This window comes from Littorina saxatilis, linkage group LG16 (assembly GCF_037325665.1).
Source record: "Littorina saxatilis isolate snail1 linkage group LG16, US_GU_Lsax_2.0, whole genome shotgun sequence".
Taxonomy (NCBI): domain Eukaryota; kingdom Metazoa; phylum Mollusca; class Gastropoda; order Littorinimorpha; family Littorinidae; genus Littorina; species Littorina saxatilis.
The window spans coordinates 23,287,666-23,303,305 of record NC_090260.1 but is presented as its reverse complement, the minus strand read 5'-3'; the positions used below and the strand labels follow the sequence as shown (position 1 = coordinate 23,303,305).

At 41.1% G+C, this 15,640-nt stretch overlaps 1 protein-coding gene across 1 annotated transcript in view; it reads right to left on the bottom strand.

Annotated features, from left to right (window-relative positions):
* Window positions 1-15,640, bottom strand: part of LOC138949933 (uncharacterized) — a 192,895-nt gene that overhangs the window by 55,375 nt on the left and 121,880 nt on the right. The window contains exon 7 of the mRNA XM_070321716.1: window positions 12,236-12,337. Coding sequence (XP_070177817.1) covers window positions 12,236-12,337 — 102 coding nt within the window. The remainder of the gene's footprint in view (window positions 1-12,235; window positions 12,338-15,640) is intronic.

Below are 15,640 nucleotides of genomic sequence, written 5' to 3'. Positions count from 1 at the left end.
TAGCCCAATTTGAGTTTTGATTGGTTGTTGAAACTTCTTTGGTGGTTAGGGTTTAACATCATGTTTTTGTTTCCAAGACATGCCTTCAGGAGAAGTCATGCTAAGTTGGGGAGAATGTGGTGAGTGAGAGAAATCTGTATTGACATTGTGTGACTGTGTCAATAGAATTATTATTTCTAGCGCCTGTATTACGTCATAGGCTGTTATCATAGGTATGACGTAGGTTTCAGGGTTTCGTCATTTCACAGACAGGGGTGTCAGCTTGTGTCTATCGGTTACGTCTGCGTGTTCGGTTTGAATGAAAACACACAGACTATGCATTTGTTTGAATATTCCTGAATGGGGAATGCTTAGTTTTGTTCTTAATAAGTTAAATTAGTTTAGATCGTATTGATAAAAGAATGTTTGGGGTGGCGACGCATAATCAAGCAGCGTCATTAAGGACCCTCTCCCCCCTTCCCCTTTTCCCCGACTAAAATGAGTAAAAGTTGTAATGAACTCGCCCAAGGTTGAAACAAACGCGCACTTGTGACCTGGTACTGGCAGAGAAAAGCATGTCCAGCTTTGCCGGCATTTGGATGAATTATGCATTTGTGAAGTAAAAAAATGTGTGTGTTGGTGTGTACCAACTGGACTGATCCAGTGATGGAGTGTGTGTTGGCTGGATGGCCTGGAATTGAATGCTGTTGTGAACCAGGGAGTGTTTCGTGTACAGAGATGATGTAGACCAGGTGAGAATAGACCTTTTGTCATCGGTACACTTTCTTTGGAATTGGCACAATAATTCTTTAGTCATGTAAATGTGTTGGAATTAGATCTCAGCAAGCACATGAAGTTGGTCCCCTCTCGGACCAATATTGGATTTGGCTGTTGTGGTAAAAACTATTGTTTTGTCTGGAAATTGACAGCTGTAATAAAATGATGTGTAACTAACATTAACAACAGAAGAGAAGGCCAATCAGTGAATGATAAGATTGAGAAAACCAAACATGCATGATGTAATACTGGAACTTGAATAATTGTAACTGTGGTTCCGGTTATGATGACTGTGTGAGATGATACTTTGATATGAATTGTCGTTTCGGTAATTACTGACTTTGCTTTTACTTTTTGTGTTCCCAGCCGAGCGGACTCTTGGTGGGATAGCGTGTTAGTTCTAGGTAGTGTTTAGTCTAGTGTTAGTTCTAGGTAGTGTCTAGTCTAGTGTTTAGTCTAGTGTTTAGTCCCGTGTTAGTTCTAGGTAGTGTCTAGTCTAGTGTTTAGGATAGCGTGTTTATTATAGCGTGTTTAGTCCCGTGTTCGTTCTAGGTAGTGTTTAGTCCCGTGTTAGTTCTAGGTAGTGTTTAGTCCCGTGTTAGTTCTAGGTAGTGTCTAGTCTAGTGTTTAGTATTAGCGTGTTTAGTCCCGTGTTAGTTCTAGGTAGTGTTTAGTCCCGTGTTAGTTCTAGGTAGTGTTTAGTCTAGTGTTTAGTATTAGCGTGTTTAGTCCCGTGTTAGTTCTAGGTAGTGTTTAGTCTAGTGTTAGTTCTAGGTAGTGTTTAGTCCCGTGTTAGTTCTAGGTAGTGTTTAGTCTAGTGTTTAGTATTAGCGTGTTTAGAAATAGCGTGTTTTTCTAGAGCGTGTTGTGTGTTGGTAGAGCACACACTAGTGACTTTATAGTGTTGTGGCAACAGAACTTTTTCGTAGTAGAGATTTGCCTCAAGCTACTTTTGATTTGAGTGCGGAGTATGTGTTTCCACCTTTTTCAGACTAAGTGTTGAAAGTGTTTATTGGACAAGTAGCATTAGTCTGACGAACCTATTTTTAACTTTTATTTTAAATGCTTGGTGATTGTGTGCGTGAGTGTTATGCAATAAAGAGGACAGAGAACATTATTCAATGTATTCATCGAACTTTTATTGTTTGTGTATTCTCTCCCTCTCTCGCTTGTAATTGCCAACACCCGCATTGCGTTCCACCACATTTAGTGCCGTTTTGAAAGAATATTTTCCGAATTTGGGGCACACTTTTGACTTTTGATTCGTTTATCTCGTCGAAGTAACATTCGAGTGTTTTTAAATCAAAACCTTCCAACACCGCTGGTGCAGATTAGACCTGCCTGACTGTCTGCGTGCGTGTTAGAGCTGAAGACGAAGCCTCAATCGCCAAAGCGTCACCTATCTGTATAGGTTCTGAGCATCGGATGTACGTTGATACGTGGTGAGATCCGCACGGAACTGTCTATGCAACTTTTCCTAGTCACAGGTGTAAGGTTCGATCTTTTCTTTGAAATTTCGTCCTCTGTGTACGTAGCACAGCGTTTCGCCATTTTCGGTTTTCGTTGCAGAAGACGATAGTGAAAGTAGTACCTATTGTTTTGTTATGACCTTTCGTATTCAGGGTTCTTAATTGAAGCTTGGTAAAGGGAGCTTGTCGTGTAAGTGGAAAGTTGACGAAGCTTTTGAAAACAGAATTTGAATGAAGAAGAAAATGTGGCTTTCAGTTATATATATAGGAGAACGGGGTTGGTGTTATTTTTTTTCCGTCAAACACGAAGTACACAGATAAAACGTGGTTGACTGACCAAGGCCTGTGGGCACACTATTCAGAATGCACAACAAAATGTAACAACACTTATATACCCATTTTTCTACGTTCGTGATCACTTGAAATGAATACTGAAAACACAAGTGTTTAAGGTAATGACTGAATGTATGTGAAGGTAACATTTTTCAGAAATGAATTTCTTTCTTTCCTTTATTTGGTGTTTAACGTCGTTTTCAACCACGAAGGTTATATCGCGACGGGGGAAAAGGGGGAGATGGGATAGGGGAAAGGGAGGAGATGGGATAGAGCCACTTGTTAAGTGTTTCTTGTTCACAAAAGCACTAATCAAAAAATTGCTCCAGGGGCTTGCAACGTAGTACAATATATATATGACCTTACTGGGAGAATGCAAGTTTCCAGTACAAAGGACTAAACATTTCTTACATACTGCTTGACTAAAATCTGTACAAACATCGACTATATTCTATACAAGAACCACTTAACAAGCGTAAAAGGAGAAACAGAACCCGTTAGTCGCCTCATACGACATGTGGGGTGCAGAGAAATAAGGATGTGGAAAAGAAGACTTTTGGTAAGTGAAATAAAGGCGATGGATCCAGTCAGGTAGAAATAAGACAACAAGAAAAGAATTGGAAAACTGCAGGGAATAGTAGGGAGAGTTTTCTTGGAAGGAAATATAGGTGAAAGGACTGGTAAGGCAGAAATAAGACAAAAGAAGAGAAGAAACAGAACCGTTAGTCGCCTCTTACGACATGCTGGGTAGCATCGGGTAAATTCTTTCTAGTCCCAACCAATATGGGACTCCCCCTAACCCGCTGGGGGTTCAGAAATGAATGCATAATCAAAATATTTGATTTCGGCATCAGCGCGTGTAACATACAACCTTGCACATGTTTGCTTTAGTAGAGGCAAAGAAGGAATGCGTGTGACATTACCTGCTATTCAGACTTGGTCGTGTGACAGACGTTTTCTTCCACACGAGATTACGTTGATTGTCTAACGAAGCCGTGCGGCTGAGTTAAACATCAGCTAATTGAGTGTGGAAGAAAACTCTGTCACACGACCAAGTCGGAATAGCATTTATGTCTCACAGCTTCAACAGAGGAGAGAACAAACACGTTTTGCGTACTCAAGCTTAACAAACCTAAACACAGGAGCAGCCATTGTCGAGAGATCGATTTTTTGACGCAAGTGACCGAACAACTATGAATGACGTATCGGTATATGTGAATGACGTCACAGTCATCGTCACAGTCTGTATCTTTTGAAGCATTGCATTCTTCATGACGTTTTTCTGTGTCTGCATCCGCGAAATGTTTGTTCTTTCCGGGATCTTTGTCATCTATGTTCAGAACTCTGTCCTTCGAGCCACTTTCCAAGGGCAGCTAAGTTCGCGTATGGAAACAGTACTGTCGTCTGGGATGCCGTTTTCTCACCTCTGCATTCGCCGATTCGGGGAAGACGATTTCACATTGTTCGGTTTCTTAGCTCCAGAAAAATTGATAAAGAAGATACCAAAGGAGATGTCCTACAGTTTGATCTGCACAGCGTGTTTCCAGTGTCTGCGCGAGGAAGAGCTGTCGAAAGCGCAGTGTCGATCTGGCAGTCGTGTCCCCGGTAAGTACAGACAGATCTAGTGTTTCCCACTCTTACAACGTGTCACCTGAGCTTACTAATAATCCGTTTTGTTTAATTTCTTTTTATTTCAGCAGACACTGATGTCAAACACAGTGCTTGGCAGTCACCTCCAGTGAAATAAGTTGATCTAAAGTGCCGGAAGTGTTTGGATGTCTTTGTTCTTGGTTCGGTTTATGTGAATTTCAAGACCTGCAGTAGAGTCTCAACTTTGCTCTGCCCGTATAAAACTGTCCACCATTTATTTGAACATTCAGATCAAAGGAAACGGAATGAATCTGTTCTCAAAGTCAAAATTATTACGATTTTGCCTCAGTTTCAAAACATGTCTGCACAGCACACACACACACACAGCAATACAGCACACCGTCTTGTACCTCCTTCTGCCCTGCCGAAGTCGGGGTATCCTTTTTAATCCACCGAACAATTAATATCCACAGCCATGTGTGTCTCCTGCCTCCGAACACACACGCTACAGAGCTCGACTCGATGTGCGCAGTTTCGTATAAAAATTATTTTCCAAATTTCCCCACTGTGTTTTATAAAATAATCATATTATGAAAACACATACATTCTTATCTTAGTTGTTATGTATTCATTGTTAGTAAACATCGGCATTATTCATGTTTTACTTTAAACGCAATCATTGTTATTTATAGATCACAGGCACCTGATGTAAGTAGGTCACACACGTGTAAATGTTGTGCCCAGTCCTTGTTTTTGTTTCTGTTATTATTTTAGTTAGCAGGTCTAGTTGAGCACGTATTAAGTATCATGTACCCACTACTAGTCATTGTGCATTTTAGTTAATGGACTGATGATGTCATTTGTATGGAGTCGACGCACGTGCGAGGATATGTATGTGTGGGAGGGGGGGGGGCGGGAGATGGAAGCTTGCTGTATGTTATGTAATGTATATATTGTGTGTGATACGTGGAAATGTGATACTATTTATTTACATTTATTCCCCCCTCTGCTTCTTTACCTCTGTAAACTTGTAGAGCTAGTTATTTTTCGATAATGACCCAGCAACCAAACAAATAACGAGCCAGCAACAGCCTGAATCCTCGAAAGTGCAATGGGTTGAGAAGCTGTTCTGTTTCGGTACTACTTTTGCGACTGAAAAGTTCCAAACGCTCTAATGTACGAAGTATACATTTCTGGAGCAAACAATACAAACATACCGCATTTAAATTAACAACTACAGGCCTGAACACATGAATCTCCATATAAAATCCATGAGTTCGGTTGTTTTCTGAATCTAGATCTGCTGTGCACAAACCGTTCATCACAAGCAAATTCCCAAGGCAAGTAACTCATACGCTAGCCGACAAGAGTAGTTCCCCTTCTTTTAACGCAGTTTCTTCGACAACACTGACTGCAATCCGACGGTCAGTTTTCAACAATATTTCATTTTATAAACAGATCACACGCAACCAAATGCACACATCTCATCAATTTAAACAACATAAAGCGGTTTCATACACTATTTTCCCCAGAAAACTGAACTTCATACAGTAATTAACGTTGGAACACGGGTGCAAAAGTTCGTCTGCTAGTCCCATTTGACAAAAGAACATTATCTTAAGCGATACTAAAACATAAACAGAACACACAATATCTGCCTTTACCGCCACAGCAGAATAACAGCTTATCTGTGTACTTGATTTTAGTCTAAAACAGGGAAACAGACAAGAAGTGTTAACAGAATGGAATGATTTGCACGGAACTATACAACAGCGCATTAATCGATCGCCTGCGCAGGTTGACTGGTTGAGTGATTCGGATTCGATCAAACTTTCGCACAAAAACTCCTGTTTTCTTTGAATAACTGAAGAAAGGGTGAATAAAGAGGTTACACACCTCGTCTCAGTGATTATTAAAAATAATGGTCTCAGTTCGCGGTCATGAAAAAGCTCGCTGAAGCTCGCATTTTTCATGATCCGCTAACTTCGACCATTATTTTTAATAATCACTGAGACTCGGCATGTAACCTCTACGTATGATACAGGTACAAATGTGATAATTGTAGGCTTATACTAGTGATTACTGTGTGTGATACATGAAATGTGATATGAATGCTGTTTTTATATGTTATACTCTTACTTTCTCCCAAGCGCAAGACAAATTCTTCCATGAAAATTGAAGCCAATAAAATTTGAGTTGAGTTGAGTTGAGTTGAGTTGCTGTCATGGTTCTGTCTGTAAAATTTGGTACCTTGCAACAACTTCCTTAAATTTGAAAGACAGTTTTTTTTAATGCTAGATCTACCTAGATCTGTATCGCGTTTCATTCCAGACTCCTCTCTTTGGTTGTACTGTTCGCTGTTTACGCACTTTCATGATTCGCTAATATATGTAACGTTTGGTAAACTTACCTTGCAACAGCTAATTCCTTGTCTTTGTTGGCTTTTTTTTTTCAAGGCAGCCGCACAAAGTAAGATAGCTTCTTTTTGACAGCAGGTAGAATGCGAGTTTTGAGACAACGACAGTCGTCCAAAGAAAGCTTGCTGTGGAATTGTGTTCTACATAATGGAAGTGGTACATGTGATTCTGTATTTTTCTGCAGTTAATGTTAATGGTTTCTTTTTTCCTCTGTTGGTGTGACGGTATAAATCACGACCCGACTCCTGAGAGTGATCCGACTTTTATTCTGTGCTGTTCCATTTACGTCATAGAAAAGTTGACGTCACAGAATGTAACAAAACGCGTCACTGGATCATTTTACCCCAAGAGGAAAGTCGTTACTTTGAGACTCAGAAATGTTTCCTAGCCGTGCGCTAACTACGAGAAGTAAGTGTATGTTTGCAAGATGGTAGATTATAGCTTAGCATTTGTGGTAACTGGGTAAGGAACGAGCGAATCATCATAATCATATTTCACGTTGTTTGTCAGTGAATTGTTCTGTTCCTCCATCCAGATCCAACCCCATTTTTCCTTGTGCAGGATGAACAATTTGACGTAAAATTTAGACGTGTGATATTGTAACAAGTGTTACGCTTTGATCTGTTGTAGGTTAGCTTTGAGATGGAGCTTGAGCCACATCTGTGAATGTTCCGACTCATCTCCGAAGAACTGGTTTGTGGAGCCAGCTTGTAAGACCTCCATGGTGTGACAATCTTGTGCAAGTCATTTGTGAAATGCCTCAACGCTGATCCAGATCGCCGCCGCAGCAGTTCGTCCAGTGGTTGTTCCGCTTCAAGAACATCAAGACAGCTACTCAGAGTCATCCGCCAGATGAGTCTTTCACCGTCACCATTATACACTTTGTATACGTTATCCCTTCATTTGGTTCATTTGGAACATCTTTCGGAAGTTGGGCGTTAAAGGATATACTAGAAGAGCACCAACAAGACTAAAGTGTCAAGACAATGTTCAGAGTGTAGTGTCTGAATCAAATATGCAGTTCAAGCGAAATCATTTACCTGTTATGATCGGCTTGAGGCCGAGTGAGCGATAGCTGAATAAATTTCCTTTTCTGTAACTCGTTCATATTTCTTTCTTATAACACGTAGACGATTACGGGCATGACAGTTGGTTTCTTCCTCCTGAGTTGATCGTTATCACTCAAACAAGACCATAAGAGAGTACCTCAGTTGCTCCTCAAAATGGACTGTGTGTGTGTTGACTGTGTCAGAATTATTTTAAGAACCAGGCTGCTGCAGTCAGTTGACATGTTTCGCATATTGTAGGGTTCCCATGCTGCATAGGTAAAGTGGCTTGTATAACCCGACTAGGCCCTATTCAGTATCAAAACACTGTTTATATTTGTGTAGGTTGTAGTCATCACAACTAATCGCATTTTGCCTTTTGTTTCAGAAAGGAGGATAAGCTACAACAAGATCGACGCTTTGTCAGACATGCCTCAGCCACATGACGACTTCCGAAGTTAGATCCACTCGGCATGGTGACAAGTCTTGATGAAAAGTATAAGACTGCATGAGGACAGCAGTGGAAAAAGTGGCCACATGGCAGGTACCTATTGCTTAGTGTCTGCAGTGGAAAAGACATATACGGTGATGGTAGATTTCCAAATGAACACAGTACCCGCAGATCTACTGCTGATTTACGACGGGCAAGTTACAATCTAGGGCAGAGAACACTGCAGCGGTGTAATGCAACTCTTCATTTGTTTCAGGAAAGGACGTCCTTACAAATTATCATTACAACTCTCTGATACAAAAACATAGTGCATAGTGTACTCTAAACAAGAAGTTGTGCTACCACAGGAACATCCCGATAATTGAGTGGGACAGGATTAACAAGAAGAGCAAACGCTCGATCGAGTCACTTTCGCAGTTCTGAATATTATATGAGGCATCAGATGGACAGGAAGAAATTGCTATTCACAACACAATGAGTCACGTTCACATAAAATTTGAGCCCGGTCACTTTTATAGTTTCCGAGAAAAGCCCAACGTTAAGTTGTGTGTTGCCGAACAGAAAAGGCTAGTTATCTCCCTTGTTTTTCTGATAACGTTCGTAAAAGGCTACAGATGTAAATACTTTGATGTAAAGAATAATCCTACAAAGTTTCAATCACATCCGATGAACTTTGTCAAAGATATAAAATGTCTAATTTTTCCTTTGACGCTGACCTGTGACCTTGAAAAAGGTCAAAGGTCAACGAAACCATCGTTAAAGTGTAGAGGTCATTGGAGGTCACGACTAAACAAAATATGAGCCCGATCGCTTTGATAGTTTCCGAGAAAAGTCCAACGTTAAGGTGGTGTCTACGGACGGACGGCCGGCCGGACGGCCGGCCGGACAGACTAACACTGACCGATTACATAGAGTCACTTTTTCTCAAGTGACTCAAAAAGCTTCCTATAGGGCTGCAGTGAGGAAGTACACGTTTTTTTTCTGTCATTGACCTTAATAGCTTTTACACACCCAGTATATGTGACCCTCCACCACGGAATGAGTCGCATGTCACCTTTGCATGATTTTCATATTTTTACATTTTCCTAACGAGTGTTTTATGCTCTATCCAGTGGTGAAAACCGTTTTAGAAAAGAGCGGAAACTATTTGAGTTATAAGCCTGTGACTAAGGTGACCCTCACACTGTTACCAGACACTCCCCGGACTTATATTAAGCCTAGCGCAGAACCGCGCGAGGTGACATGCGACTCATTTCGTGGTGGAGGGTCACATATGAGAGACAATGATCTTCTTGGTGACCGTTCATGCCCAAGCACGCGGAGCTGGTTGCCAGCAGGACAACGTGTTACTAGACAATATCATAGACTTCGGAGTGCGAGGACCAGGGAAAATAACCTCATGTAAACCTGTCTGAGTGTGACCATCGTGACGCCCATATCTTTAACTCTTAGTCGTATGACAATTCCAAGAATATATTATCTTGATACGCAAGCTCTAGGGTAGGTTAATGATTGTAGATAAGCTTTGCCCTGATAATTATGCTGATGCAGTTTAAAAGTGTGTATGTGTGTGCGTGTGTGTGTGTGTGTGTGTGTGTGTGTGTGTGTGTGTGTGTGTGTGAGAGAGAGAGAGAGAGAGAGAGAGAGAGAGAGAGAGAGCGAGAGAGAGGATTGCACAAGATCTCATTCAGGGACAACTACACCAACAACAAATACAGTCATTTTATCTGTTTGCTTTTTGAAAATTATACATGGAGTAGATATGATGCGTTATAGTTTTAACTCTGTGTGTGTGTGTGTGTGTGTGTGTGTGTGTGTGTGTGTGTGTGTGCGTGTGTGTGTGTGTGTGTGTGTGTGTGTGTGTGTGTGTGTGCGTGTGTGTGTGTGTGTGTGTGTGTGTGCGCGTGTGTGTGTGTGTGTGTGTGTGTGTGTGTGTGTGTGTGTGTGTGTGTGTGTGTGTGTGTGTGTGTGTGTGTGTGATTGAGTTTGTCGATTTCTTGCGGGAGCCTTGAAGGCTTCGCCTCTTGTTTTTTTAAGAGATACTGTGACGAAAAGTGCTCTATTTCAGCAACAGCTTCGTGGATTGCTTTGAAACTTTTAGAATATTTTACCAACATACTAGACTTCGGTACTTCGGTATTTGTTCAGATTTAACGCAATGGTTTGAAACATGTTTTTAAACTCGTCATTGGATTGCTCACTTGCGTCCAAAACAATCATTACTTCACATGTCTTTAGACAAATGATTGATACAAACAATGGAAAAGTTTAAGATGCGTATACGAATATGTGCTAGGCATGTACAGACGCTTGATACTTTTGGGATGATGATGGTGCCAAAGCGAAGTCCAGCCACGCGTGACCGTAGCATGTTTTGAGAAACACGCAGCAGTAATATAACTGGTCTCAGTGCGAAACAGCGTGAACGTTTAACTTTTTCTCTCATGTGTTTGTATGACTAGCAAATTCACGCCAGAGGTTATACGCAAATGATGCTTCAACATCAGTATCAGTAATTTCTCTGTAGACATGCAAAGCCACAATTTTGTTGGATACAGGGGAACAATCCGATGTTGAGTTTAATATCTTTTTTCCATAACATTGCGTCACATCTGAACAAACACGTGCAACGATCCCACATTTTGCTCGAAGTACGTCTCTGGTATGTTGGTAAAATATTCCAAATGTTTCTAAGCAATCCACTAAGTCATTGTTAAAATACAACGCTTTTTTTCACAATACCTCTAAACATGACGAAAAAAAACCCACCTTTTTGGCCGCTTTTGCGATCGACACCTGCATCATTAAGGATAGCATCGCACATGTAATACGCAAGCTAGCAAAACAAAACAACCATTTCCGGGTAGATACTTATTTTGGCTTTCTTCTCGTATGTACAAATGGCAAAGCTTTGCCTATTATGGTTTTTTTCCGATTTTTAATTGAGCCCTTCCGTTTTTGTCCAGTCGATTTTGAGGGTACCCTTAATTGAGGGGAGGTCACGTGATACCTATATAAAAAGATATTTTAACCAAAAGGCGATACAGATAGTCAAATAAACGACCTTCACTGGCATATACATTTTGAATGAAATGACACGGGGATTAATGCTTTAATTTGGGTGCAAAAACTGTTGCAAACATTTTTGGCCAAGCTTATTACTTGCATGTCCGTTTTTACCCCGCCATTCAGGCAGCATGCGCCGATTACGTGGGAAGCGTGCTGGATATTTTCGTGTTTCTATAACCCACCGAACTCTGACATGGATTACAGAATATTTTCCGTGCGCACTTTGTCTTGTGCTTGCGTGTACACACGAAGGGGGATAAGGCACTAAACGGTCTGCACATAAGTTGACCTGGGATATCGGAAAAATCTCCACCCTTAACACACCAGGCGGCCGCGGTCGGGATTTGAACTCACGACCTTTCGATTAGGAGGCCGATGTCTTACCACTACGCCACTGCGCCCGTCTAACTTTGTTTCGAGATGCATAATATGTTGCAGAAGGATTGTCGTTTTCCAGTATTTAAATTTTAAAGCCAAAACACGTGGCGACGGAGCCCCGGATATGGCTGCTCGATGGGTTTCAAAGGTAGAAATATGCTTGTTTTTACACAAACCGCTCGTATACAGCTTTGAAAAAGTACTATCACGGACAACGGAGTCCTATTTGATGCAAAGGATTGCTATTGTGGGGGTTCGAATTATTCGTTAGAGCGTGCAATTCTGAGTCAAAGTTAAGTAGAAGTGCAATGCTTTTGGCATAGACGTCAACCACCCAAGGCACTGCATACCCCAACCAAAGGTTAAATCGGTCATCTCACACACACACACACACACACACACACACACACACACACACACACACACACACACACACACACACACAGTAACCCCCTTTTTTCTAAGTCGAGCATTTTTGCAGACTGTGACCCCCTTTGGAAGTACATTTTGTAATGAAAGCTGCCATTACTAGTTTTTGTGAGGCCTGTTTAGGATAGCAGAGATACAATACTTCACAAAGCAGCTAAGCATATGGAGGATTCCCAAATGATAACAATTCACCTGTTTGATCCACTCAGATCACGGACTACGGCTGACTCAGTGTGTCACAGCCATAAAGATTGTTGTATAATATAAATATTTGATACCACAATACTACTGGCTTACCCAGTGTGTCACAGCCATACAGATTGTTGCAGACATATCTGCACCGTTCAGCCGACGGGCACGCCTGGCAAGAAGTATTTCCAAATGTATTTGGTTTGCATACTGGAAGAGAGGACCAGAAGAATCAAAGTTAAGCAAGACGACCAAATCCCCATACGACTCACCATCTCCATGCTCTTTTTGAACGCTCAAGAATACAAACAATTTCCCACATTTATTGATCAGTACTCTATCCCACTATATGAACTTAAAATATGACCAAAATCAACCAGACCTGGGTTATGTATGGATGTAATCTAACCCTGATAGTGTGAACAAGTTAAAAAAAAATGTAGCTCTAAGAACGTTGAAGAAAATGATAATTGTTTATATTTTAACGACTGTGACCTTGAAATATTACTATGGTAAATTAAATTGGGGTCATGTCTGGAGATCATTAAAACCCTGGATTTGTATGCAGGTTCCAAGATCTGTCAGCAAAAACACGAGTATACGTACACGTTTTTGCCCGTGAACTCTGAAGAAGTTTGAGAATGGTTTTTGTCTCCTCTTTTTACATTAATAGACTGGGAATCGAGACTAGGGTCGTGAAAGAAACAATTGAAAGTAGGCAGAGACTTTCTTCCGAGATTTGTTAAAATCTCTTAGCAGAGTAAAAGAGAGAGAAAATAGTATCCCTTCACAGACAGCCTATTGGGAGCATCAGACCCTCCTCAAGGGGGACTGGACTGTCCAAGCAAAGTCCCTTTGTGGGGGACGTATCACAAGGATGTCCAGTCCTGAGGAGGACCATTATTAATGTACCTAGACCAGACACGTGTTTCGACACTAATGTGTCTCATCAGTGGTCAGGTGGTACTGATGGCGATGTATATATATGATGTATATATATATGTGTGTGTGTGTGTGTGTGTGTGTGTGTGTGTGTGTTTGTGTGTGTGTGTGTGTGTGTGTGTGTGTGTGTGTTAATCGATTCCGAGAAAACTACTAGACCAATTTTCATGAAACGTTACATGAACATTCTTCCAGATAATATCCCTAGACCTGTTTTTTTCTGTTTGCCATAAATGTCTCTGATGACGTCATATCGGCATTTTAGTGAAAGTTGAGGCGGCACTGTCACGCAAATTGATTGACATTTTGGTCTTGTAATTTTCGACGAATCCCGGACTATGGGTTTGCATTTCAGCTTGGAAGCTTAATAATTAACTCATGATATTAGTCCTTACAAATCTCAAAATTCTAATTAAAATTAAAATTGTTATAATTGATCCAAAATTGATTTCATGGTATTCTAAAAAGAATCCTGATTCAGAAAACATATATATATATATATGTTTTGTTTGGATTAAAAACAAGCTCAGAAAAATAAAAAGATCAAAGCAAAGCATGCTTTCTAGCTGTGACGTGGTGTACGCTACTGCACTATACTGGCTAGTCACTTCAAGTGATCATGTTTTTGATGTCAGCGCTTTCAGTCCTGGTAATCGGCAAAGCATTCTTTCAGTGAAATGCAGTGCGTTCTGTATCATTCTGTGAGTTTGAAAAATTGACTAAATGTATTAATGTTGCTTCATGCAACTTGTTTTTCTTACCATATCATTACCTTGAACTTTGAAGACGTTCAATCATATCTGGAAAATGTCTGGAAGAAATCAAACCCTTGAAATATTTCAAGTTTCTAAAATCTTACTGCACAACGTATGAGAAAATAGTATTTTTGCATATGTTGACCTGATGATGACCCCGCTGTGGTCTTGATGTGACGAGAGTACACCTTCGATCCTGTTTAAAGACCATAATAGCCTACCAGTGTGTGATATTTGGAGGCTCTAGATTGAAAACCATCCATGAAAACCTCAGTGTCAAGGTGTTCATCTATGGACAAATAGCCAGAGGACGTAACACTGCTCATTACTAAGACTATCACCTGATTACTCAAGTGAGTCAAAATGTAATTGTTTTTAAAAGACGAAAGAGAGTTATAGTAAACATCTAACTTTTCTTTCAAAACGTACAGTCGCTGTCATTTAAGTGATATGTCAAGATAAAAGAAAGTCCACAAGAAGCGAGCATGCCATCGTACGAGTGACCTTCACCATACGCAATCATATTTATAGAAACGTATTATCTGGTGTAACACACATACATACACACACAAAAATACAACAATCCTCGCCACACTTTCGCCTGTTCCTAATATACGCTGTGAGGTGCACATATGCTTTTACCACAGGAGCAAGAAAAGCAAATCCATATACGACTCGCCTTGATTTTTCATTTTCATGTTCATTACTTTATTGTCCCATTGCTGGGAAATTCGGGTCGCTTCCTCCCAGTGGAAAGCTCGAAGCAACGGAGTCGCGCTACCCAAGTGTATGCGTGTTTAGGTGTAATCAGCAACCTGCACTTATTGCAGAATGACCGAGTTATTTTACGTGCCACAGTGGTGACACGGGAGTGGGACATGGATGCCGTATCTGTGTCTGCACAACGTTGACCCGTGTCCGTCCCGGCCCGGACTCGAAACTGCGACCCAAGGATCACAAGGCCAGTGCTCTACCAACTGAGCACAGGTTCCCCGGTATGTTCGATTACAGTGGAACTCCCCTTTTAAATGTTAACTTTCAATGTGTTGACTCAAACTTCATATCACTGTAAACTTCAAGTTGAACCAAAGTTCACTGTGATCTAGAAGTTGACAAAATACGTCATGTCTTGAGGTCATTAAACCCTGGAAGTGTGTCAAGTTTCAAGCTTTGGCTCGACACATTTTCACAATTATGTTCCTACTATTTGACCAACAATTGACCCCGTTGTGACCTTGTACGACGGCAAACCAGACTCGTGTCGCACATGAAGGTCATCTAACCCTTGAAGTTTTAGATGTTTCAAAGATCGAGCTCCAACAAGAAAAGCAAATGCTTACACGACTCTCCTTTGTCATTAACCATTACAGTGGAACCCAAGATACACGATCGGTTTCGCACGTACGTTTGAGGCGGACGGGTCAGACCTGACCGTCTCAGAGGAACGGAATGCTTGCCACACCATGCTCCTGAGACGTACGAGGTGAAGGTCGGTATTATGGCGCGAATATCAAAGACGTGAGGGGAGAAGGCTAAAATAATCAGACCGACATCAGACCGCGCTTGGCGCGACGACAATGGACGGTCTGTACTTTGTATGAAAAAAAAAGAAAATGAGTACAACGTGTCCTTGAGGTTAGAACCGCTTCATTTTGATTATCTCTTGGAAGCAACAAAACCACTACAACAGACACCGCGATGAAGCCAAGCAATTCAACTTCTGAACGACTGATGGTCATTCATCGGTTTCCTGCTTTACACTAGGGCCTACGTCTTTGTATGTTTCTTTGCGTCTTGGATCAGTGCCATGTTTGCC